The sequence below is a fragment of the Arachis hypogaea genome, chromosome 5 (genome assembly GCF_003086295.3).
Source record: "Arachis hypogaea cultivar Tifrunner chromosome 5, arahy.Tifrunner.gnm2.J5K5, whole genome shotgun sequence".
In the NCBI taxonomy this organism is placed as follows: Eukaryota; Viridiplantae; Streptophyta; class Magnoliopsida; order Fabales; family Fabaceae; genus Arachis; species Arachis hypogaea.
The window spans coordinates 8,633,258-8,657,947 of NC_092040.1; the positions used below are offsets into that span (position 1 = coordinate 8,633,258).

Genomic DNA, 24,690 nt, shown 5'->3' on the forward strand with positions numbered 1-24,690 from the left:
TGGGTGGATTCTCATTCTTTTATTTTTCTCAAAAATGAAATAAGTTGCACTCATCGTACTATAGCTATATTTAACTATTAATTTTTAAGGTAATAATATCTTGCAGCAGACTATTTATTCAATACAAAATAGTAGTAAGTAGTAGTGGGACTATATATAGTGGCAGGCATGCAACAACTAAACAACAGTTTATTCGGACAAAAAGCAACTAAACGACGGCACTGCTACAATTTGATTATATATATATATATATATATATATATATATATATATGAAATCAGCTAATACAAGTACTTTAATGACATTTATTAAAGATATTGAATAGAGTAATCTTTGATTTTTTTTAGTATATTTAATATATTAAAAATAATTTAATTTTTATAACTACAAATATAAACAATAAAACTAGAGATTTAACTCTTTTTTAAACTAAGTCTTCAACTAAGTTCTTTCTCTATTTCTCTTTTTTGGTTATCTTATCCTACACATTTTCTTCTTTAACATCATCCCACAACTACCATCGTCTCCTTTTTTTTTTAATTTAATATTTTCTCTTTTTTTTTTATCCTCTTTTACTATTATCGTCATTATCATTGTCATTACCTTCTTCTTATATATATATTTAAAAAATTAGAGTACATAATTTTGATGTAGAGCATTAAAAATTTGATATACAACACAAAATATTTAATATTTAATAAAAAATTTTAAAAGATTATATACCTAAAATGTTGATATCAACTAATAAAATATGTTTAATATATAAATTTTAGCGGACAACACAACAATCTATATGGATGGACCAAAATTTTGGTGGGCATCAAATGCAATTAAACTAAAAGATGTAATCAAATAGTATAATTGTGTAAAAATATATTATCAACAAAAAATTAAACGAATATATTTCATACTATTTAATATTTAGTCCTAAATCCAGATCTACTCATCGCCGCTATTGTGCCCAATAGGTGAAATATATATAAAAAAATAGATGACATTGCAAAGAAAAAAAATTATTCATAAAATAGTTTTTAAAAATTTGAACACTAACACAACTTATAAACAATAATAAAAAAAAAGCTACCGCTGGTATTAATTAATCGATACATTTTTTTTAATGCATATTTGGGCCAGCCCAGGGCCTTAGATGGAAAAAGATCCACTACGTGGCCCACATTTTTCTGAAGTCCATTTCAAAATCGCATGCTCGCAGTGGCACCTTAGCAAAGATGAAGGGATAAGGAACTTAGGAAGGAAGAGGAGGAGAAGCCATAAAGAAAAAGATGGCGGGCGGCGTGTCAGTGCATCCGAGGTTGATGTCTTCTTTCGTCGGAACTCGTCTCCGACGTTGCTCCTTGCAACAACCCCTTCCTCAACTATTTCGTTACAACTCAGGCACCTTCTTTTTCACTTCCCTCTTTTCCCTCCAAATTTATCATCAGCTTCTGTTTTAATTTATTTTCGGACAGGAAGCAAGCATGTTTCCATGCGGTTATCTCGAACATTTTCTGGCATCACCAATCTCTTATTCAATAGAAGGTACACTACTCAATGTTCCCTTTTTACACCAAATTATTGTTTCCAATTTTTGTCAATGTTCTTTTGTTATTACTACCATGACCGTGTAGCATTAAGTCATCTAGCTATACTTTAGGAACAAAGGTTTATGGAACTGTGGTTTATGTTCTGCATCTGTAGCACTAAAATTTGTTATAGTCCTTAGACAATAGCATTTCGGAATCAGTGGTAATCTGTTGACAATTTGGTTAAGCTCATGGATGATGGCTTCGCAGAACTGTAGATGAATTGCCAGGCAAGCGCAAACGTCTGAGGCCGGGAAATGTTTCTCCTCGTCGAGAAGTTCCGAAGGATATTCCTAGGCCTCCATATGTAAAGTCTAAAACTCCAGCAGGACTTGTGACTGGCCCTGAAGTGCATGATGAGAAGGGGATAGAATGCATGAGAGCTTCTGGAAGGCTTGCTGCACAGGTTCTTCAATATGCTGGCACCTTAGTCAGGGTGAGTTGCTTATGCTTTTTTCGCCAATCAATCACTCGTAGTATGTCCCCTAGATATAATCTTGACTGCTCATTATGAAACTAAATAGCCAATTTATTATTACTCTCGTGATATTGGTGAATGGTGCAATTCCTGATCCCTATATGTCCCTTTTGCTTATATAAATACACCGGTTGATATGTTTTATTTAGAGGGAAAAAAAATCGATTTTATGTTAGTTTTAACTTCTGTTGACAGCCAGGCATAACAACTGATGACATTGACCAAGCTGTTCACCAAATGATAGTTGATAATGGTGCATACCCATCACCTCTTGGCTATGGTGGTTTTCCAAAGAGTGTCTGCACATCCGTGAATGAATGCATTTGCCATGGAATACCGGATTCCCGTGTGCTTGAGGTCTGTCTGCAAGATCATTCTTTTCCTTTTAAATGAGATCATGTATCCTATGTGAAGAATATTTTGATACATTTATTTGTTTATTTATGTTTGCAGGATGGTGATATAATCAACATTGATGTTACCGTTTATTTAAATGTAAGTAATGTTTGCTGGGGTACTTTTAGTGGGATAGCCATCGAATTTCATTTTCTATGTAATTTGCTTGGTTATTTCTTCTTTGCTGGGCTTCTACCAGCCTATTTGATATAATCGGTATTAAATTTTTTTTCATGAAGTGGTTGTCCGCTATTAGGTATTTGCTGAACATAGATTATTCTGATTAAAAAACTTTTTCCTTGAGTTTTCTAATTCATCAAGTATCTTGTTACTTTTGCATGTTGCATTGATATCATAAAAGTTTCGTATTCTCGTGTTTTTGCAATTCCTATCAGAAAAAGTTGCATCTAGTTTGTTAAGTGTACATATCGATGAGTTGCAGGGCCATCATGGTGACACATCTGCAACTTTCTTTTGTGGAGATGTTGATGATGAGGCAAGAAAACTAGTTCAGGTACCAATTTTGAACATTAGTATCCGTAGATAAATATTTGCTCCTAGCTGTCTACTCTGGAAGTTTTTGTCCAGGTCTTATTTGTACTTTGGGCCTGTTCTGATAACACTAATCATATTTTGCTCAGCTATAGTCACTTTTATTTTTTGTTTTGCTTCTATTGATTTTCAGAAGGCTTCAAGATGATACTGTTCTAGAATTCTCTGTTGTGGCTTCGATTTTGTGGAGTGGTGGTTTGTCTTCTCTCCATTTGTTTCATGCTTATGCGGGTTGTTTGATATTGATACAGGTAACTAAAGAATGCTTAGATAAAGCAATATCAATATGCGGTCCGGGTGTGGAATACAAAAAGATAGGCAAAATAATTCAGTAAGAAACTTCTCTTATTTACTCTGTCATGTGTTGTACATATTTTTCTTGTTCCGGTCTCTACTTATACGTTGAATTTTTCCTCACCTCCGTTTGAGGAGGATTGAATAATTTTTCTAGCTTGTTGAGGAATAAAACCAAAATGAAGGCAATTTATATTGATTATATTTTAAGGCTTCTAGTTGAAGAGTCTTGTTGAGCAATTATACAATTCTCATAGCAGTTGTTCTTGGTCTAAGAAATTGTATAATTCAACTCCATTCATTTTCTCTTCCCTACCCTCGCATCTTCTTACTTCGAAGCAGTTATCTGCTTCTGTTAATATGCTTTGACGGCTCTTGATTGTCCAGTGCTTAATGTTGATATCTATTCTATTTTAGTGATCATGCAGATAAATTCGGTTATGGGGTCGTGAGACAGTTTGTTGGTCATGGAGTTGGAAAAGTTTTTCATGCTGATCCAGTTATTCTTCACTATAGTAATTAACTTATAACATTCTACTTCTGCAGTCTTCTATTTGATTTCTTATCTGTCAAAGTTCAATCACTGTTGTGTTTGTATTTTGTAACATATGTATTATCTTCAGGAAACAATGAATGCGGACGGATGATGCTAAATCAAACCTTTACAATCGGTAAAAAATTTGTTGCCATGACTATAATATAGATTGTTATGAACCCTTATGCTTGTGATTGGTAATTAGTGGAACTGGAAACTTCACATTCTTTTCCTTTTTTCCCATGATCTAAGTTGCAATGATATTTCACTATAACATTTTTGTACATGACAAATTTTACAGAACCAATGCTAACTATAGGCAGCATCAAGCCTGTTTTGTGGGATGATAACTGGACGGTGGTGACGGAAGATGGAAGTCTTTCGGCGCAGTTTGAACACACCATTCTTGTAACCTCGGATGGAGTCGAGATTATGACTCGATGCTGACGGACACAACAGTTAATATTTGCGGATAGCCAATTGGAGAACCACTATTATTGAAAACTTAAATTGATTTAATCACTTCCAGACTGAAAGGGAGTAGATTCTGAAAGATTAAAAGAACTCTTATAATTTTTGTTGATAGTCTCCCCTGATTATTGTATTCTTTCTGCAGGTTAGTTCATCATGGTTTTCCAATTATAGTTGACACATATTCTTTCACAGTTTTTCTCAAAATTTGGGGAGAAAAATATGGGTTCAGGTTTTGAGATTGTGTATACTTAGTAGTAACCTTATATGCAAGTAAGAAGGAACCGTGTGCTGTATTATCTTTTTCAAGTGTATTGTCATTCTCATATTGGTCGAATTTATTTTATTTAATTTTTATTCTTTTTATATGTATCTACTTATTAAAATTCTTATGAAAGATATTAATCATATTAAGAAACCAAAAGAAATGAAAAATACCCTTATGTTTGCTTTTCAAGCTAATAGAGTTATAGAGAGGGGTTTTTTGTTAATTTAATCCCAAGAGGGATTATATGAGTTATTAGGCAAACGAATTTGTTGAACAATGGATTCACTTGCAATCTGGTGATCTTTCTCAGTTCCCTATTTTTATGCGAGTGGAGTTCCTTAATTTTCTTTCGTCCGAGAGTAATTTTGCAAACCTGCAATTATTAATATATATTTAGTAATATGGTATGTGAAGTTTTTGTTGAACCTCATGGTTGCAATAACTAACTTAATATATTAATAAAAATAAATAAAGGAACTCACCTTTTGAGCTCTTGCTGATTACTGCCTTTATTTGGAACAGGTTGGTATCGACCAGTATCTAGATTGACACGTGTAACAGGGTTTGTGAGCAACTCCTCACCCTTTTTGACGAGATTATCTAAATTCTCTTTTGTTGCTTTATCTGCGGAAGCTAATTCCCCATCCAATGTTCCCTGTTACAAAAAAATTACAATGAAAAAATTATTTAATTAGGTAAAAAAATGTTTGTAAAAGAGATAAACTCACAAGAAATTTTTTGGTAACAAAAGTTAAAAGAAAAATGAGAAATAACAACTACACATTTTTAGTAAATATTATTTTTCCAATAAAATCAATCGCTAAAATCAATCGCTATATATTTGTATATTTTTAATGTATATTCTGTATTAGTAGCTGATTTTAATAAACATCTAGTATGGTTGATTACAATTAAATGAACTTTAATTTGACCAAAATAAAAACAATAATTGTGATTAGTTACTTGGATTCGGAGGTAATTGTCTTCAGAATGAAGAGCAGTAAAGATGACACAGTTGTGATAATCAACCATGTCAGTACTTGCTTCACTATAACAATCTATTATGGGAGTTGATCCTGAGTCCAATAACCAATTCAAAATACCCCATTTGGCCACCTTCTTAGCCTCGTATTTGTGCTCATTCCTGTTTGTTCCTGTCCCCAGCGATAGCACTAGAAACCGATCAAAATCCAATGGATTAATCTTCCCTTCACCTGGTTTCCTTAGCAGCTTCTTGCTCACTTCTCTCACTCCAACCAAAGTCTGATGAAATATGATCACCAATATTAACAATTTACCAGCAAATATAATTAAGTATATTATGATCATCAGTTAATTACTACCGGATTGTTAGCCGCGACCCCACCATCGATGAGGTTGAATTCTTTGATGATGTTTCCATGTTCATCTTTTTTTGTAAAATAATAAGCTGGCAAAAGAGTTGGAGCAGCCGTAGTGGCTATGCAAATGTCTGAAATTGGAACATCCAACTCTGGCTCTGTTTCCAGCTGCAAAACACATATATTATAGAAAGAATTTCAACTATTTTTAGAATATATATTAAATTTAACCGTTAAAATTATTGGAATACTGATGTTCCAGAAACACTTGAATATTATAGGTCTAAACAAATACAACAATGTATAAGCTCTGAATAATTAATGAATAAACCTGATAAGAGGAGAAGATGGTAGGTTGAAGTATTTTGATATCAAAAGTTGTAATAGCAATGTTTGTGACTGTTTGGCTTAACATTATTGTGTCCCCTACCGTCTCCTTAACTAGTTTGTGAAGGTACTTTCCATCATACTTGGATCCTAACAAAACCTTAATTGTGTTTATCAACCATGCAAATATTCCACTGCATGCCAAATATAGTATATCATCATAATCTTTACATATATATATATTTTTGGTTAGTAATAAATAATAATGCATAATTTTTGTGAACTAATTACCTAGTTTGTGGGAAAATCTTTGGAGAATGTTCAAGGTAAAATGGTACTATATCTTTAGCAGCAAATAAAGGGCGATTTGTGGCCTTTGGATTTGGAGCTGCTAACATGGAAGCAACAAGACCACCTGTACTTGTTCCTGCTATTATATCAAAGTAATCTGCAATTCTTGCACCTTCACCATCTAGCTCCTATATATATCAATATTCATTTTCATGAAAAACAAAATACACTTTAATTAGGCATATAATATTGTACTAATTATATCCTAAGTTATTTCTGTTAGACATATATACCTATTTATGTCTCTTTAAATTTTGAAAAAAAAAAATTATACAAATAATAAACCTAAATTGAAACTCTTATTTTAAGAAAAAATACTAAAAATATAATTATTTAAATTTTGCTTCTTAAATAAATTTAAACTTTTTGAAAAAAGTGGTTTTGTAATAATTATTACGCACTTGGAGTTGGGACTCAAGGAAATCAAGAATAACACCGGGAATGATTCCTCTGATGCCTCCACCGTCAATGCTAAGAACTGTTATAAGATTTCCATATTTTGGTGGAAGATTTTCCGGTGAAGATAATAATGTTGGGTGGTTTTCCATTGCTATAAGCAAACCGAATTCAGATGATAAAGCAAAAAGACTTAACGTTGAGTATGGAGTATAGTAATCTCATCTAGCCATCTACCAAGACTAATATATATACATATAATTATAATTCCATTTTTAATGCAATGCTGGTATAACAGTGATAAGAAAAAAAAAATATTGTACATGCAACTTTTTTTATATTATCATGCAATTTATTATAAAGTATTTGACTAGCTACTATACTCTATATTATAGCAATGTGAAAAGTAAAATATAATATCATATATGTATTTTATACTTGATGAACAACTTATTTTATTGTACTTAATTTTAGAATGAATATATTAATTTTCTATATTGTGTATAGACACACACTTGATCTGTAATACATATTAGTTTATTTTTATTCATTCATTTATTTTGTAATACCACCCAGAATAATGACAAATCAATAACTAATAATATTCTGTTTTTCCTCATGACTTTTTTTTATCATGTTGTAATTTGTTTATATTTCAAATAAATTTAATAATGATGGGAAGAGGATATATCATACTTATTATATTTTTTTTTTGGTAAAAATCATACTTATTATTTATTTTTCTCTGTATGTGTAACGAACATTATTACTTACTTCCTTGGATTTTATTATCTATTTGATTCAGCGTAACAAAAAGTAGGACGCAAAAAAAAATATATATATATATTATATTTATTTGTATTTACAAATGTTATTTATATATTTTAATATATATTTTTTATGTTCTAATATCAATGATATGTAAATACTAAAAATTAGTTATTTATATAAATTATATGTTAAAATATAAAAATATATATTAAAAGTAAATTATATATATATATATATATATATATATATATATATATATATATGATAATGATTAATTTTTTTATGTATATATAATATTTTTATTTTAATATATATTTTATATTGATGGTTGTTTTTGTTTAACATAAATAATTAATTGTTTTAAATATTTATTCTAAGTAGATCATTGTTGATTGGTGTACTAATTCTTTTTTTTATTATTATTTATATTCAAAGTAATCAAGCAATAACAAAGAATAAGGAACTATGTATGTACGAGTCTGCAGTTAGACTTCGTCTTTCGCTAAACACACGCTACATCCAACATATTATTATTGGGATTTTTGTTGCTTTCAAACTTTAAAGTGCAAACAAAAATATTTAATTAACTCTAATTAAATGATTATAATTATTTTTTAAATTATATATTTTTTTATTTTTTCTTTGTTTCTTTTTTCTTTTTTTTCTCACCAAAATTTTAGTTGCTATTTTTTTTTTGTCATCATTATCATTTACCTTCTCCTTCTCTTTTTTTTTTATTTAATTTCTTCTTTTTATTCGTTTTTTCCTCCTTTTTTTCCATCGTCGTTATTATCGTTATCATTATATCGTTATTATCATCATTCTTTTTATCATTATTGTCGTTATTATTATTATCGTTGTCGTTGAGATCCAAAATTAATTTGAATATATTTTTGTTCATGATTCAATCTGTTTTGTATAATTATTTTTAAACTGAGTTTGCGTTCGCAATTATTAAATATTTTCGGTATAAAAACTAAGAAATTTATGTGTATTTATTAAGAAATTTCGGTATATTTTTATTCTGATAAGTTATACATAATGATGTATTTATGTGTATTTATTCTTCATCATCTTAATTTTTTTATTCATCTTTTCTTTCTTGTTTTATGTTTTTTTCTTGTTTTGCTCTCTTAACAAGAATTAAAAAAAAGAAGAAACACAAAATGTTGTAAAATTATTAGGAAGAAGATAAACCTACATTTATTCAACTAAAAGAAAGAAAGAAGTAAAAGAAATATAGCACTAAAAAAGACATTTTTGTATCTTTGTAGCAAAATTTTGATGTAAAAACTATGAAATTTATGTGTATTTGTTAATAAATGTTAGTGTATTTTTATTTTGATAAGTTTTACATATTTCAAAACTCTTTCTCTTCCTCCTCCTCGATCATCTTTTGTTGCTTCTTCTTCTTTTTTATCATCTTTTTTTTTGTTTTACTTTCTCAAGTTTCTTCTTGTTTTATTTCATTCCTTAACAAGAATAAAAAAAATCAAACAAGGAAAAAAATACATAATGCTATAAAATTACTAGGAAGATGATGAACCAACATTTATTCAACTAAAAGAAAGAAAAAAATAAAAAAATACAATATTAAAAAATATATTTTTGTGCTTTTGTAACAAAATTTTGGTATAAAAATTAAGAAATTTATGTGTATTTATTAAAATATTTTAGTGTATTTTTATTCTAATAAATTTTGAATAATTCAAAATTTTTCTTCTTCTTCGTATTCTATTGCTTCTTCTTCGTCTTTTTCTTCTTTTTATTTTATTTTCTCATAATTCTTCTTGTTTTATTCTTTTAAAAAGAATAAAAAAAATTAATAATATAAAATTACTAAAAAAAGAAAAAAATCTAACAACAGTAATAATAAAATAATGACAGTTGAAAGAAAATATGCAAAAAAAAAAAGAAAAAAAAACACCAAAACAAAAAAGATATATTTACATTAATAAAATATGTATATATATACACTATGTGTAATGAAATAATTTTTAGACTAATTTAATTAAATTTAATTGTCAAACAAATTTAAATGTATATCAGGGCTGCTAAATAATTAGTCGTAGATGGTGGATCATATTTTTTTATCATTGATCTTATTTTGTATATATCTGCAGTATGTTCCCTTAATTTATAATATCTTTATCTTCTATAAACTTGCACGTACGTCTAACTATGTTACTGAGATTGCGTACTTTAACTTAATATATAAAAATTAATAGCAGCCAGCTCGGGGTTTAATTTCTATCCTTTGCCTCTTTTTTGTTTATCTTGAAACGTTTCTAGCTATGTTGACTGGAAACTTATCGTCAGTTTTTATTATTATATTCTTTATATATTTCGACATACATGATTATCAAGATAACATAAACGTGTTTTCTATTGTGTCTAAATTTTATACATAAAATTTAAAAATAAAAGGATAAATTCTAACAGTTTTTATCTTTATTTTTAGATAATTTAAACAAAAAATTCACAAACACCAGCAAATGTTATGAACATATAAAAGTGGTACAAATTGTTGTAACTAAAGTGTAAAATCATGTCTGATTTCATAGTTTCATTATATTTCACCATATATGTACTTATGTAGTATGTAGGGCTTATGTTTTCTAAATATAGCAATGGTGACCCTGCAGTGAAAAAATGATAAACGACAAACTGAATTTCGAATGAATGAGTTTTAATTACAGGTTAAGTACAATTTTGGTATCTAAGGTATTGGTCGAAATTTTTTTTCATTCTTAAATTTTTTTAATATAAAATCGTTCCTAAAATTTAAAATTAAATTTTAAAATCTTCGTTTTTACTTAAATTTTAAAATTTTAGACCAAATTACTCATAACAAAAATAATTATAAAATAAAAAAATAAAAAAATGTTTCTGCTCTTGCGAAGAAAAAATAAAAAAAAAGTAGGAAAAAAATAATAAGAATCTGTTTATGATTTATTTTTGTTTTTATTTTTACTGCCAAAAATTTAATACTAAATTAAATTTTATGGACAATTTTAAAATAAAGTACCATTTTGTATATAAAAAATAAATAAAATTTTTAGTCTATATTTTAAAGATTAAAATCGTACTTAACCCTAGTTATAACAACGTATTAAGGGAAGTTAATGGTCAATAAATAATAGAAGTTAGTGCAAGCCACGGAGAACTGAGAATTGAAGTAAGTTACAAACTTACAATATCGGCAGTCTTTTTTTTATATGTGGGGACATTTTTCCTACAGGAAACGATAGGGGCGATTTGGGGTTAGAAGAAAAAAATTAAAAAGCCAAATCTACGGAGACAATCTGTGTTATTCAAAAAATTGACAAGGTAAAATCGTGGAAGATAATTTTTGCAGTGCACTACACACTTCCTAAAACACCAAAATACAGCATCCGTTAGTTAAACACCAAATTTCCTACCATAAAAAATATCATATAATATTTTATATTTATATAAAATAAATTATAAATTTTGCTATCATATGCTTTAAAATTGTTATTATAATTTTCGCATCTTTCTTAAAATATGACCTCTAAGTAGTTTATATATGTAAAACAAAAAACATCCTTCATCCATTGAGTTTACTTTTAAGGTTGAGTTAGATATATTTAATCTTAAATTTTTTATTCTACTATAAACATATCCTCATTGTTAAGACACTAATAAAAAAATATAAGTACATTTGTCATTAAAAATCAATTTTTACCCTATTGTGGTTGGTTATGAAAGTGATGAGGGAGAAAGTGAATTTTTTAAAATTTTAAATAAAAATATATGTTTCGTGTTTAAGTTTTGCGCCCCAACTTTCTGATAAAACTCTAATACATGTATTTTATGAATTATCGTGTGTTAATAGTATTTTCTAAAATTCGTGTTGTTATTAAATAAACAGCGAAGATATTCACCAAAGCCTATGTCTCTGTCTCTGGAAATGTAGCAACTAAAGACAGCCATAGTTATTACATGTAATTGTTAAAATTTAATGTTAAACCCTGTATGGCTGTATTCACTCTTAACTAACCCCTCAATGGTGTCTTATCCTGGTGAGATCTTCCTTAAACCAAGGTAATCTATAAAACGGGATTATGGAAATAGCGCTGACGTGATGCGATGCCCTCTCGAATAATATTATTAATAATAAACGATATTTTATTACAACAATAAACAATAATAAAAATAAGAGTAAAGTATTATTTTTGTCCTAACGTTTGGAGTAAGTTTTAAAGTTGTCTCTAACGTTTCAATCGTCCTATTTAAGTCCTTAACATTTTAAAATTGACTCAATGTTATCCTGCCATTAGGGATCCGTTAACAGAATTGACGGCGGAACAAAATTGAGACGATTTTGAAACGTTAGGAACAAAAACGATACATAAAAATAAATTTTAATTTAACTTTATCTTTCAATAATATTAATTTTTTTTACTGTACATAGTATTCAATTATTTTTTAATTACATTTAATCACATTACTTTTATTTTAAATAAATTTATTTTTTTATAATTTTAAATAATTTTGATACATTAGAGACAAAAGATATAATTTATATTTTATTGTATATATATTATTTTTTCTTTTCTACAAGTTTATATAATAATCATTCTACAAACATTTCATGATACCTAAAAATTTTTAAGAGTAAAATTATAAAAGAAAATTAATTTATTTAAAACGAAAGTAATATGATTAAGTTAAATTTACGTAGATGTGATTAAAAAGTAATTGAATACTATGTATAGTAAAAATTGATATTATTAAAGGATAAAATTAAAATTTATTTCTATATATCATTTTTGTCCTAGCGTTTTCGTTCTATTTAAGTCCATAACATTTCAATATCGTCTCAATTTTGTCCTGCCGTCAATTCTGTTAACGGATCCCTGACGGCAGGACAATATTGAGTCAATTTTGAAACGTTAGGAACTTAAATAAGACGATTGAAACGTTAGGAACAACTTTAGGACTTACCCCAAACGTTGGGACAAAAACTATACTTTACTCTAAAAATAAAATGAGCTCAAAATAAAAACTTCTTAGCTTTTTTCATAGCCCACAAGCTTGTGTGGGTACTTAATAGTCCACAAAATAATTGGGCTCCAAAAGCCCAATAAGAATTAGGCTTGGCCTATCTTTTGGGTCAGGACTTCACTTTCAAGATTTTAGTGAGATTGATACAAGTTTTTTGTTTTCGATCTACTGCCTAGAGCTCACCTCGCTACTCGCTAGCATAGCTTTGGTCACGGTTATATATATATATATATATATATATATATATATATATAGTATTACCAAAAAAAATATTACATAAAACAGAATGGAACTTAACTAATTAACATTAAAAAAAATTAAATTGGTAGACTCAGTACTTAAGGAATAGATTAGGCAAAAGAAAAAGACACTATTAGTACAGAATTGTCTCAGCCATGTAAGTTTGTAGTAACTCCATCTGAATCCATTTTTGTTGGAGCAGAGTCATTATTGATGGTTCTAGATGAACTTAAGAAGTGGGAGTTGAATCAAGTTAGTTTAAAATTTAGAATTTCAAATTTTGTTGCAGTGGAAGCTTAAGTTGCAGGAGATTATTTGAAATTATCTCATATGCAGAACATTAAAAGAGCAGAGAAGAGAAAAAGGAGGCCATCATGTATTTTGGTTCGGATTCTCAGTGCCATGAATCCTGCGTTCAGTCTCCACCACAAACCATGGTGGAATTTTCACTATAATTCTCAAGTTACATACACCAATACTATTGAATTAATTCCTAACTAGTATCTACCCCTAAGCTTTCTTTCCAAAGCTTAGCAACCCAAAGTACTGTCCCAACTTGGAAGGGGAATCAAACAGATTCAGACTTCACCCAGTGCTATCCCAACTAGGCAAGGGGAATTAATCATAGTTCATACACCCAAATTACATCAGAAAAATAGTGGTTATTTTGCATCACTCTTGCCTTTTCTCTCTTGGCTTTTAAACCTCACATAATTGCCTTTTCTCAAAACAGAAAATAACGCAAGACATCCATAACACAAAGATCAGAATTAAGCTTGAGTAGAAAAAAGAGATTCCAGCTCAGTGTGAGAGATGGTGCTCTGAGTGTGTGTGCTCTCTTTCTTATTTTTTTTTGAAGATGGAATGAAGCTTGTTATATATCTTCAGATTTGCTTCATTGTTGCCTCTTCCATTTTCTTGTACCAGCTGCTCGTTTGAGTTGTCCTTCCTGACATGCAGTCCTTTTTTCATTTTGTTCCACTACCTCTGCTGTCCGAGGAGTTCGTCCACCACCTCTGTGGTCTTTTCTTTGCTTTCTTCCTTGACATGCTTCTTCTTTTGTATTCTGCTCCATTTTCTTGCAGCTACTGCTCTTTGCAAGCTTGTGTTTTGCACAACCACTATCCACAGCAGTGCATTGCTGATGTCCTTGGGTTAGTGGGGGTCCTTGTGTCTTGTTGCTTTGCTAGAGCCCCAACTATCCTTGATGTTGACAGATGTCCTTTTCTTCCTTTTCTTTTTGCAACAAGGATGAGGTATTGGGTTCCTGCATTTATTTGGAACCTCAAAGGAATAAACAAGCAACATTGTTTGGTTGTGAGAAACTTAATGGGCCTGCCACAATAAGACACACATTAGACAATATTGGACTTTCAACCCAACTGAATGTTTGTCATCATTAATCAACCCAAAATCAAACTAGGCTCAACAACCATTTTAAACATTGATGATATCGGAGCTGTAACAGCACAAGTCGCTTCCAACAATTTTGAAACAGTAAAACGAAGTAGCACTTCACATAAACATACCTTTCATTAGCGTTGAAATGATGCGATCTCCGTCTTCCATCCGCCGGAATGCAGGCGCAAGCTTGGTCATCGCTACAGTGACAACATCTTTCATCTTTTAAGATGTTAGTTTTGGGGAATTAGCTTCTTCTAATTCAGTGTGTTAGATGAGAGATGAATGTTAAAAGGGAGAGGTAGTTTAAATTCAGGATAATTTGGTCGGGTGGGTTTAGAGCTCGGATCTTTTCAGTGTGTGAGCGAGTGTCCGGCGTTCATCATATTCAAGAAATTTTTTTTAGGATCTACTGTGTTGAAAAAAATACTCAAAATAAGTTAATATTCAATTTATTGTCTGAATTTACACGCCAGCCTCAATTTAGTTTCTAAAATTTTAATTGCCTTTATTTAATTTCTAAACTTTATAAACATGCCTTACATGGTCTTTGAGATGATTTTGAGTACAACCTAAATGGAGCATTAATATAGATAATTTGCCATATTGAAACTTATAAAATGATGCAATTTTAGTTTTGACATTTAAATAGTCCAAAAACGACATTATATCACTAATTTTATTAGGTAAAATTTTAATAAATACCACTTATGATGTTGATTTTGGATTATTTAAGTGTTAAAATCAAAATAATATTATTTTACAGAATTTAACATGACATCTGACTGTCCATGATAACGTTTCATTAATATTTATACGTTAAAAATTATTTAAAAAACTAACATAAATGATATTCGTAAAGTTTGAAAATTAAATAAAAAAACTAAAACTTTAAAGATTAAATTAAATTTCGTATAGAGATCAAATTAAATATTATAACCTTTAAAAATAGCAACCAATTTGTGCAAACTATTACTATTAGTCTATTAACGCGATCATCGTTATAACTAATTTAACCAAACCTTCTCTAAATCTATTTAATGAATACTAGTTTCCTGTGGCATTTACAACGTTGACACGATCTCTTGTAAGTTCTAAATGTATTGTCAACGATCCCATTATTGAATTCGCGTATGCGTATCATGTCCTTGTCTAGCATACACACACACATATATATATATATATATATATATATATATATATATATATATATATATATATATATATATATATGTGTGTGTGTGTGTGCGCGTGTGTGTCTTATGCTTTGAATGTTCAGCCACATTTTATTTTTTCTAAAGTGTAGACCAATTACCTTTGAATGTGACATTCTGCAATATCTATCTATATGCTTGTTGGAGGAAATTTTCTCCAAAGTCCTCACCCAATTTCATTTCATTATGTATATTCATAAAAATGTCTGGAAAACAAGAATTTTCAGCTCAAAACTGCCAAATATTTTTTATTTTAGTTTTATTTATATCAATATAATATATTCACAATGATACACGTCCCGCGCATACATATATAATTGACATTAATTGCATTAATAACATATATCATATAGGAAAAGTATTATACATTTATTTCTCTCATGATGTATTCATGTATAATATTTAATTTGTATTAATATATCAAAAATATATATTTTATATTTTTTAATTATTTACATATATGCTTATTTTTAGAAAATGAGTTATACAGTGTTCTCAACCTTAAAATTCTAAAATAATACAACACACTTTTTTTTTTGATTTCACATTCAACTATATTGCGCATGTACTTATTCTTTTTTCGTGTTATAATTTTTTTTAATTTATTAGTTTATATTCTTAATTTTATATTTTGTATTCCAACTTTTGTCAAATATCAATCAGTTTAGCATTTTTTGTATTATTTAAAGTTTTGTTTCATAATTTTTATATTTTATTTTTTGTTTTATAACAGTTGATCAAAAATATAAGTTGTATAATAAAATTTGTAAAAATATTATTAATTTAATATCTATATAATTTTACACACATACATTTATAATTTCACACAAATAACATCCATAATTTTATTTACATAATATCTATAATTAACAAATTTTTATAATTAATATTATCCATTCTCAAAGTATGTATTTTTCAAATTATTTTAATATCTTTTATTTGATATTCATATATATGGTTATTTATTGATTTTAATCTGTTTAGTTAATAATTATATTTAAAAATTTATTTCATGATTTTTTTTATATTTTATTTTTATTTTTTAATTTATAATGTATAATCTATATGTAAAAATATATTTATATAATAGAAGTTGTTAAAATATTTCTATTTTAACATTTATAATTTGATATGGATAACATCATAATTAATGAATTGTAATTTTTTATTTTGCAGGTCGTCCTAAACTAATATTTTTTTAATTTTTTATTTTTAATAAATTAAGACTAATTGAATTTGAACTTTTGATCTTTTTTTATATAAAATGTGATGTGATGATTTGAAAAAATTTTAGGGTTAATGATAAAGGATTAAGGGTTTGTTTGGGAAGTTTTAAAAATAATTTTTTTGAGCTTTTGACTTGTGAAAAGTTGTAGTATTAATGTTTGGTGTAATTTTTAAAATTAAATAGCAGTTTTTTAAGAAGTTATTTAGGAACTTATAGAGAAGTTAAAAAAATGACTTCTCTCGTAGTATTATTATTTTTTATCATATTTTTATAAAATAATTACTTTTAGAACTAAAAACTCAAACACAAAATAACTTATTTATAAACTACTTTTAATATAGTTATTTATTATTTAAGCTATTTTTTTAAAAAAATTTAATTAAGTATTTTATCTAAACTGGACCTAAAGACTTTTAATTGAAATAAAGATGGTATAATTGTGTATATAATGAAAGAGAGATTTTTAAAATTTGATTTACATAAATTTGAATTGATTCGTGATGTAATTAAATAAAAAAATAATTACAAAAAAATTAATTGTATCAATTAATTAAAAGAAATAATATATATTCTCTTATAAATAAAAATGTTATTAAATATATTTTTATTTAGTATTTATAATTTTTTAGTTGCATAAAAGTGAATATTTTTTAATAAAAAAAAAATTAGATAGTGTTAACTATAATTTTTTATTTTTTATTATTTCCTCTCATATTTAATTTTGATTCTATTTATAAAATTAATAATAAAAAATCAAATTTTATTTCCTCAAGTGTTAAAAGATTGGAGAGATCCATTTCTACTTCCATTACTCGGATACTAATCCTTATTTCTTGTTTGACTCGTTAATCCTTAGTCATTTCTGATTTTTTTTTTGGTAATTAATTCAAATTGAACTTAGTTTAATGAATAATATACTTAGAACAACAACATGATGGTTATTGATGATGAAACCAAAGTGAAGAAAGAAACGAATTCCAAAGTTAGCTCCTTTTTTTCCTCTCTCTCTCTCTCTCTCTCTCCGGTCTTTTTAGCTTGGTGGGTCTCCCCGCTCACTTTCTCTCTCCATTTAATTGCATTACGCCACCGCCGTTACACGCGGCAATTTTGTTTCCATTTTTAAAACTTAAAACAACACTAACAATAATAACACTTGTATCATCATTTTGCTTAGTAATAATAATCTGAGAGAGAGAGAGAACCCAGCATAGGGAAAAGGGTACCTTGGTGGTTGTTGTTGTTGGTGTTGGCTTGTAGCTGTGTTGGTACTTGGCGGTGAGGATTGGATTAAGATTGGGATTAGATTGGGGTTTGGCTTGAGGGCCTTGAATGCCATCTGGGTTTTACCTCTCTCTGGCAAACAAGTCCCAAAGCTGAACCCTTTCACTCTTCTCTCTTCTTCACCTACAGAAATGGTAGAAGACGTGTGTTTCTTCCACAAGGTACCATCTTCACTACTTCCACCTTCTATTTTTACTCTCACTAACAATGTGCTGCTCTTTTTCTTTCCTATTTAACTTCGATTCTTTATGCTTAAATTTGGGTGCTTTTTCGACTCGATCAACTTGGGGAAGAGATGGTGAAAGCGGGTTCCATTTTTAGTTCGGGGAAGAATTAAGTCATACTTTTATTGGATTAAAGTTGAATCCTTTGCGTGTTTCTATCTGAATATTGTGGGCTTCCTAATTCTTCATTATGTATGTTTATATAGGAAGTTTGTCTATATTCTGCTGAGGCTTTTGAAATCTGGATATTTAGTACTAGATTCAGTTCCGATTTGATAATCTCCAATGTTTATATTTTTTCTTATTCTGGGATTTGGAGAGTGGGGTTTGGGGATTGCAAAAGGGTAGGTTCCACCGTTTTACCTATTTGATGCCCTTACTAGGAATGGAACTTGTCCCCATTGCAGGACATTCTTGTTATAAAGCCTCCAATGAAATCACCAACGCTATTAAGGATGGCAGTCTTGGTGTTTTCCGTGGTTTGTGGCATTTTTATCTTCTCGGTATGTCTAAAGCAGATAAGCACCCAAGCAAGGACCAACTTTGTGGAGTTCAATGTAGTTGAGAAGCCTTATCAGAGCAGAATGAGGCTAATCAACATTTCGTACTTACATTATCCCAAACCTGTATCATTTAACAGGTAATAGGAACTTTCTGTTAAACTGTTAAATCGTTATCAGTTGATTTTCGAGTTTGGTTTATTAATCACCTAGTTCGTTTCCAGGAATGAGTGTTCTCATAATCCTGTACTATTCTTTGCCATATTGTCGAATCAGAGATCAGGCAGCGGGTGGTTTGAGACCCTTTTAAATAGTCACATTAATGTAAGCTCAAATGGGGAAGTCTTTTCTGCTAAAGAGAGAAGGCAAAATGCTTCTTCTATTATACAGACGTTGGATAGAGTTTACAATTTAGACTGGTTCAATAGTGCTTCCAAGAATGAATGTTCTGCTGCAACCGGATTAAAGTGGATGCTTAATCAGGTACATGTTTGTTCCCAAAATAGTCACACATTGATTGTTGTTAATGTTGGTCAATGGCTTATGGAATTTCTGGCTTGTTACGCTGAACGAACTGTTATAAGACTTTGCTTCAATTTTGTGCTGTTGTGTAAACTATGAGGTTCTTAGATATATTGGCCTGGAAGATTCTATATACTTCTCATGAAACATTTCAATAGTCACTCATTACTGACGCCCGGATTCAGTTCCGACATGACATATCAATCATTAAATATATTCTGCATCATTGACTAATTGGCTGCAAATTAAATTACAAGCAAGAATTGCGTTCTTATTATATATGATCCAACAAGAAGAAAAAATTACACCATACTGTAGTTCTGCAATGGGCTTAGGCTGCACTGTAATTTATCAGCCTTTCTTTTATTTTGGAATTTGGATGAGGAGGATTTGAGTTAAACCATTGACGGCATGGCACGGTCTGGTTCTGTGCAGGGAGTAATGGAGCACCATAAGGAAGTAGTGGAATACTTCAATAGAAGAAGTGTTTCGGTCATATTTCTTTTCCGGAGAAACTTACTACGAAGGATGGTATCGATGCATGCCAATTCATATGACCGTTATGCTAAGCTTTTGAATGGAACTCATAAATCTCATGTACACTCTCCAGAAGAGGTATCTCCTTCTTCCTTTCCCATGATTTCTGTTACATAAATGAAATGACACTCATATCCGCATTTATTTTAGGCTGATATTCTTTCAAGGTACAAGCCTACCATAAACTCTACATCATTGCTGGATGACTTAAAGGACATGGAGAAGAGAGCCACAAACGCTTTAGAATACTTCAACAGCACTCGGCATATGATATTGTACTATGAGGATCTCATGAGAAATCGCACTGTAAGGATCTCACCACGAACTCAATACTTTTGCTTATCAAAACCGTAAATTAATTTATCGCTGTTACTAGAATTGAGTTTAGCTGCAAATGTGTCAAATATAAATATGAAGAATATGAACTTTTTGTACCACATTGTTTTACCAAGTTCTCAGAGTCTTCCTGGTCTCTATGTTAAGGGTAAAGTCAAGAGTAACCGTCTTATTCCTTCTTCAATATTACTTTACAATGCCTTACATAGGATTTACTGGTTCTGTTCTAGCAGAAGCTAAAAGATGTGCAAGAGTTTCTAGGATTGCCTCCGATGGAGTTATCGAGCCGTCAGGTTAAGATACACAAGGGGCCATTGTCAGACCACATTCAAAACTGGGATGAGGTTAACAAGACACTGCGAGGAACCGCATACGAGAGTTTCCTCGAAGCTGACTACTAGTGGTAATCTCCTCTAACTGCTCCAAAGGTGTAAATACCAACTTCACTGATCTTTTTGCCCCCAGGAAAAATCTTGTTCTAGAGTTTTGATTTTGGCTTAGAACACTCCAAACTGTGTTCTGTTGCCTTCTGTGTCACTACCTCCTGATCAAGTCAACACTGTTGATTGTTCATAACCCCCTTGCTGAGTGAAACATGTATATGCCATTACCACTTAATTATTTTAACTAAACAAGAGCATTTGCTTTTACTCAATATCAGCTTTTATGATCTTTGCTTTCTCACTTTGGGCTAATAGTGAAAATAATCATCAAATGATCATTTGTGCATCAATTTATCATTGAATCCTATGCTTCAAATTAATCCTGATACAACCATGAATCAAATTGATTTTTTCTCAGTTAGAAGATGATACATGGCTTAATTATTTTGTGACACATTATTTAACATACGGAAAGATCAAGTTGACGCACATAATTTTTATGAGATTACTTTGACTATTAATCCAATATTAATTGCTATAATAGAACTTAACACGATCAAACATAAGTAAGAGATTATAATATATAAAGATGGCTATCAAAATTGATTGACAATTGATTCGATAAGGGCAAAAAATTATAATAAACAGCATAGTCCATTAAGCCAAACTAATCTGTTTGACTGCTGTAGAAACTATGCATATGATATCAACATGGAACTTGGAAGTGAGTTTAGAAGCACTTCAATTCATTAAACTCGGTGCATATAAAAAGTTAAATTTAAATTTTAAAATTTTGTATACAATTAAACAAATTTTCTTTTAAAAAATTATTTAATACTCTCAATTTTCTAAAGGGAAAGTACAGGGAGCCAATGGCTTAAGCGTACAATGCGTACAATGAAGGTTTAGGAAGTATTAGAGATATAATCATTAGTGTTACATTATCCTATCAGGTTATGCTTTTGGAATGAGTGGTTTCATGATATGACATTAGAGTTCTAGATTCAAAAGGTTAGAGGTTCGATCCTTGGTGAACCCCAAAATCAGCTTAAGTTTTTGAGATGAGTGGTTTTATGACATGAGATGTTTATTTATCCTGGTATCCGAATGGTTATTCTGGATAGTATGGGTGATCCGGATGGTTATTTTGGATAGTATGTGTGATGTTCATTCTATTCATGGATCAAAGATTTAGCCCATTGTACACATTGTACACTTAGGCCATTGGCTCCCTAGCACTACTCTTTTCTAAATTACAACACCTTTTTTTAAAAATTATTTCAAGTATTAATTTATTGAGTTTTTAAAGTTTTTCGAAAGTAACTAACAAAAATCTCAATGTTTTTGAACCATTTTGTTGTAAAATAAATAAGGAAGATATAATAAATATCAAATAAATAAGTATAAATAGAAAACTATAATATTGACATTTGCCAATATAATTATCTCATTATAATAGAAGTAATTTATATAGATACTAGTATATTGCCACTTAAAAACCCACAGAGAGAAATAGAAAAGGGAGAGAGTTTTATATCGTAGAGAAAGAGAGGAGAATATTTGTTATTGTTATTGTTGTATATTGCCCGATGATTTATCCTCTATTTATACATGCAAAAATTTATTGTTTTCAACTTTCATTAAATTCATTCTCTCCTGAGAATAGACATCCACATTGATCCTTATCACAGCACTCCCTTTGGATGTCCATTTAAGATTATATCTCATTAAAACCTTACTAAAGAAAAATCCAATAGGAAAAAACTTTAGTGAAGGAAAAAGAATACAAAATCCTTTGTGATGGAGACTGCTTCATTAAAAACCTTGTCAAGAAAAATTTAATGGAAAAAAACCTGACCAAGGGAAAAAGAGTACAGTCTCTCCCTCTTGTCGACATCATTTAATATCTTGAAATCGATGCATCCCAATCTAATGTACTAATCTTTCAAAAGAGGATTTTGGGAGAGGCTTTGTAAATAAATCTGTGAGATTATCACTTGAGCGGATTTGTTGGACATCAATTGTCCCTTGATTTTGAAGATCATTAGTGAAGAAGAATTTGGGTGAAATATGCTTTGTTCTATCACCTTTGATGTATCCACCTTTAAGTTGAGTAATGCATGTTGTATTATCTTCAAACAGAACAATTGGAGCTATCTTCTGATCAATCAGTCCACATGATGACAGAATATATTGGATCAAACTCCTGAGCCAAAACACTCGCGACTTGCTTCATGAATCAATAGTATTTCGACATGATTAGAGGATGTTGCCGCTATTGTCTATTTTGTGGACCTCCATGATATAGTTGTACCACCATATGTGAATAGGTATCCTGTTTGAGATCTATCTTTATGTGGATTAGACAAGTATTCAGCATCTGCATAGCCAACTAATTATGACTTGGATTCATATGGATAAACAAACCCATATCAACTATTCCTTGAAGATATCGAAAAATTTGTTTGATTCCATTCTAATGTCTTTTGGTTGGAGAGGAACTATACCTTGCTAGTAAATTTATAGCAAATGATATATCGGGTCATGTATTATTAGCAAGATACATTAGCGCTCCAATGACACCCAGATATGGTACTTCAAGACCAATGATATCTTCATTTTTTTCTTTAGGACGGAATTGATCATTTTCCACATCCAAAGATCTTACGATTATTGGGGTACTTAATGGATACGACTTATCCATATAAAATCTCTTCAAGATCTTTTCTGTGTATATTGTTTGATGAATAAAGATTCCATTTTTTGTATGCTCAATCTGCAAGTCGAGACAAAATTTTGTCTTTCCAAGATCTTTCATCTCAAACTCTTCTTTTAGAGCTTTTATAATTGTTGGAATCTCTTCTAGAATTCCAATGATATTTTAATCATCAACGTACACAATAATTATATTGAATCCAGATGCAGATTTCTTTATGAAAATACATGAATAGATATCATCATTCTTGATTTCGTTTTTGGCCAGATACTCAGTAAGATGATTGTATGACATTCGTCCAAATTGCTTTAGACCACATAAAGATCTTTGCAATTTAACTGAGTATAACCCCTACGAATATTCATTGGATGGTTTAGATATTTTTAGTCCTTTAGGGACTTTCATATAGATATCTCGATCTAATGATTCGTATAAATAGGCTGTTACCACATCCATTAAATGCATATGTAGGAGTATTACTATATCTTTTTCAACAGAAATAATATTTACCTATTTTCTTTTTCGAGGATTTTTTTCTTTAGAACCAACTGGTCTACCACGCTTCTGGCGTGAATTTGTTTCAGCGGCCACTTGTCCTACTGAGACATCAATCCGAATTGGGACATTTTTCGCTGGTATATAAGATTTTGTTATCCTCTTTGTATCAGAAAATGAATCAGGTAATTCATTTGCTATTCTTTGCAAATGTATAATCTTTTGAACTTCTAGTTCACATTGTCCTGATCGAGGATCTAAATGCATAAAGGATGATAGATTCCAATTAAGTTCCTTTTTAGGAAGCTTATTCTCTCCCCCTAATATTGAAAATTTTGATTCATCAAAATGACAATCTGCAAATCGGGCTTTAAATACATCTCTATTTTGTATCTCAAGATACCTCACTATAGAGGGAGAATCATATCCAACATATATCCATAATTTTCTTTGGGGTCCCATTTTGGTGCGAGAAGGTGGTGCAATGGGAACATATATCGCACACCCGAATATTCTTAAATGGGAAACATTTGGCTGCTGGCCAAAAGCTAATTGCATAGGAGAGAACTGATGATAACTTGTTGGCCTCAAACGAATAAGTGCTGCAGCATGTAAAATAGTATGCCCCAAGCCGAGGTTGGGAGATTTGTTCTCATAAGTAAAGGTCTATCAATTAATTGGAGGCGTTTAATAAGTGATTTTGCTAACCTATTTTGTGTGAGAACATGAGCTATTGGATGTTCAACAATTATTCCATTAGCCATACAATAAGAATCAAAGGCCTTGAAAGTAAATTCATGAGCATTATCAAGACGAATTT

General features: G+C 29.8%; 3 protein-coding genes across 3 annotated transcripts; 2 read left to right on the forward strand and 1 right to left on the reverse strand.

The window, feature by feature from the left end:
- The first annotated feature begins 1,184 nt into the window (after window positions 1–1,184).
- LOC112800596 (methionine aminopeptidase 1D, chloroplastic/mitochondrial) lies at window positions 1,185–4,635 on the forward strand. The gene is made up of 10 exons (XM_025842930.3): window positions 1,185–1,395; window positions 1,470–1,539; window positions 1,794–2,019; window positions 2,257–2,418; window positions 2,515–2,556; window positions 2,900–2,971; window positions 3,261–3,340; window positions 3,721–3,818; window positions 3,927–3,974; window positions 4,140–4,635. Exons 1-10 carry the CDS (start codon window positions 1,284–1,286, stop codon window positions 4,283–4,285), a joined length of 1,056 nt encoding a protein of 351 aa, XP_025698715.1. The 5' UTR covers window positions 1,185–1,283; the 3' UTR covers window positions 4,286–4,635.
- Window positions 4,636–4,737: 102 nt separating this feature from the next.
- Window positions 4,738–7,234, reverse strand: LOC112800595 (patatin-like protein 1). Its single transcript, XM_025842929.3, has 7 exons — window positions 6,997–7,234; window positions 6,536–6,723; window positions 6,249–6,438; window positions 5,921–6,085; window positions 5,541–5,840; window positions 5,060–5,232; window positions 4,738–4,950 (listed from the first exon to the last, which is right to left on the reverse strand). Exons 1-7 carry the CDS (start codon window positions 7,141–7,143, stop codon window positions 4,884–4,886), a joined length of 1,230 nt encoding a protein of 409 aa, XP_025698714.1. The 5' UTR covers window positions 7,144–7,234; the 3' UTR covers window positions 4,738–4,883.
- Window positions 7,235–17,816: 10,582 nt separating this feature from the next.
- Window positions 17,817–20,931, forward strand: LOC112800598 (uncharacterized). The gene is made up of 6 exons (XM_025842931.3): window positions 17,817–18,318; window positions 18,789–19,021; window positions 19,106–19,364; window positions 19,839–20,018; window positions 20,091–20,246; window positions 20,510–20,931. Exons 1-6 carry the CDS (start codon window positions 18,289–18,291, stop codon window positions 20,675–20,677), a joined length of 1,026 nt encoding a protein of 341 aa, XP_025698716.1. The 5' UTR covers window positions 17,817–18,288; the 3' UTR covers window positions 20,678–20,931.
- The last annotated feature ends 3,759 nt before the right edge of the window (window positions 20,932–24,690 follow it).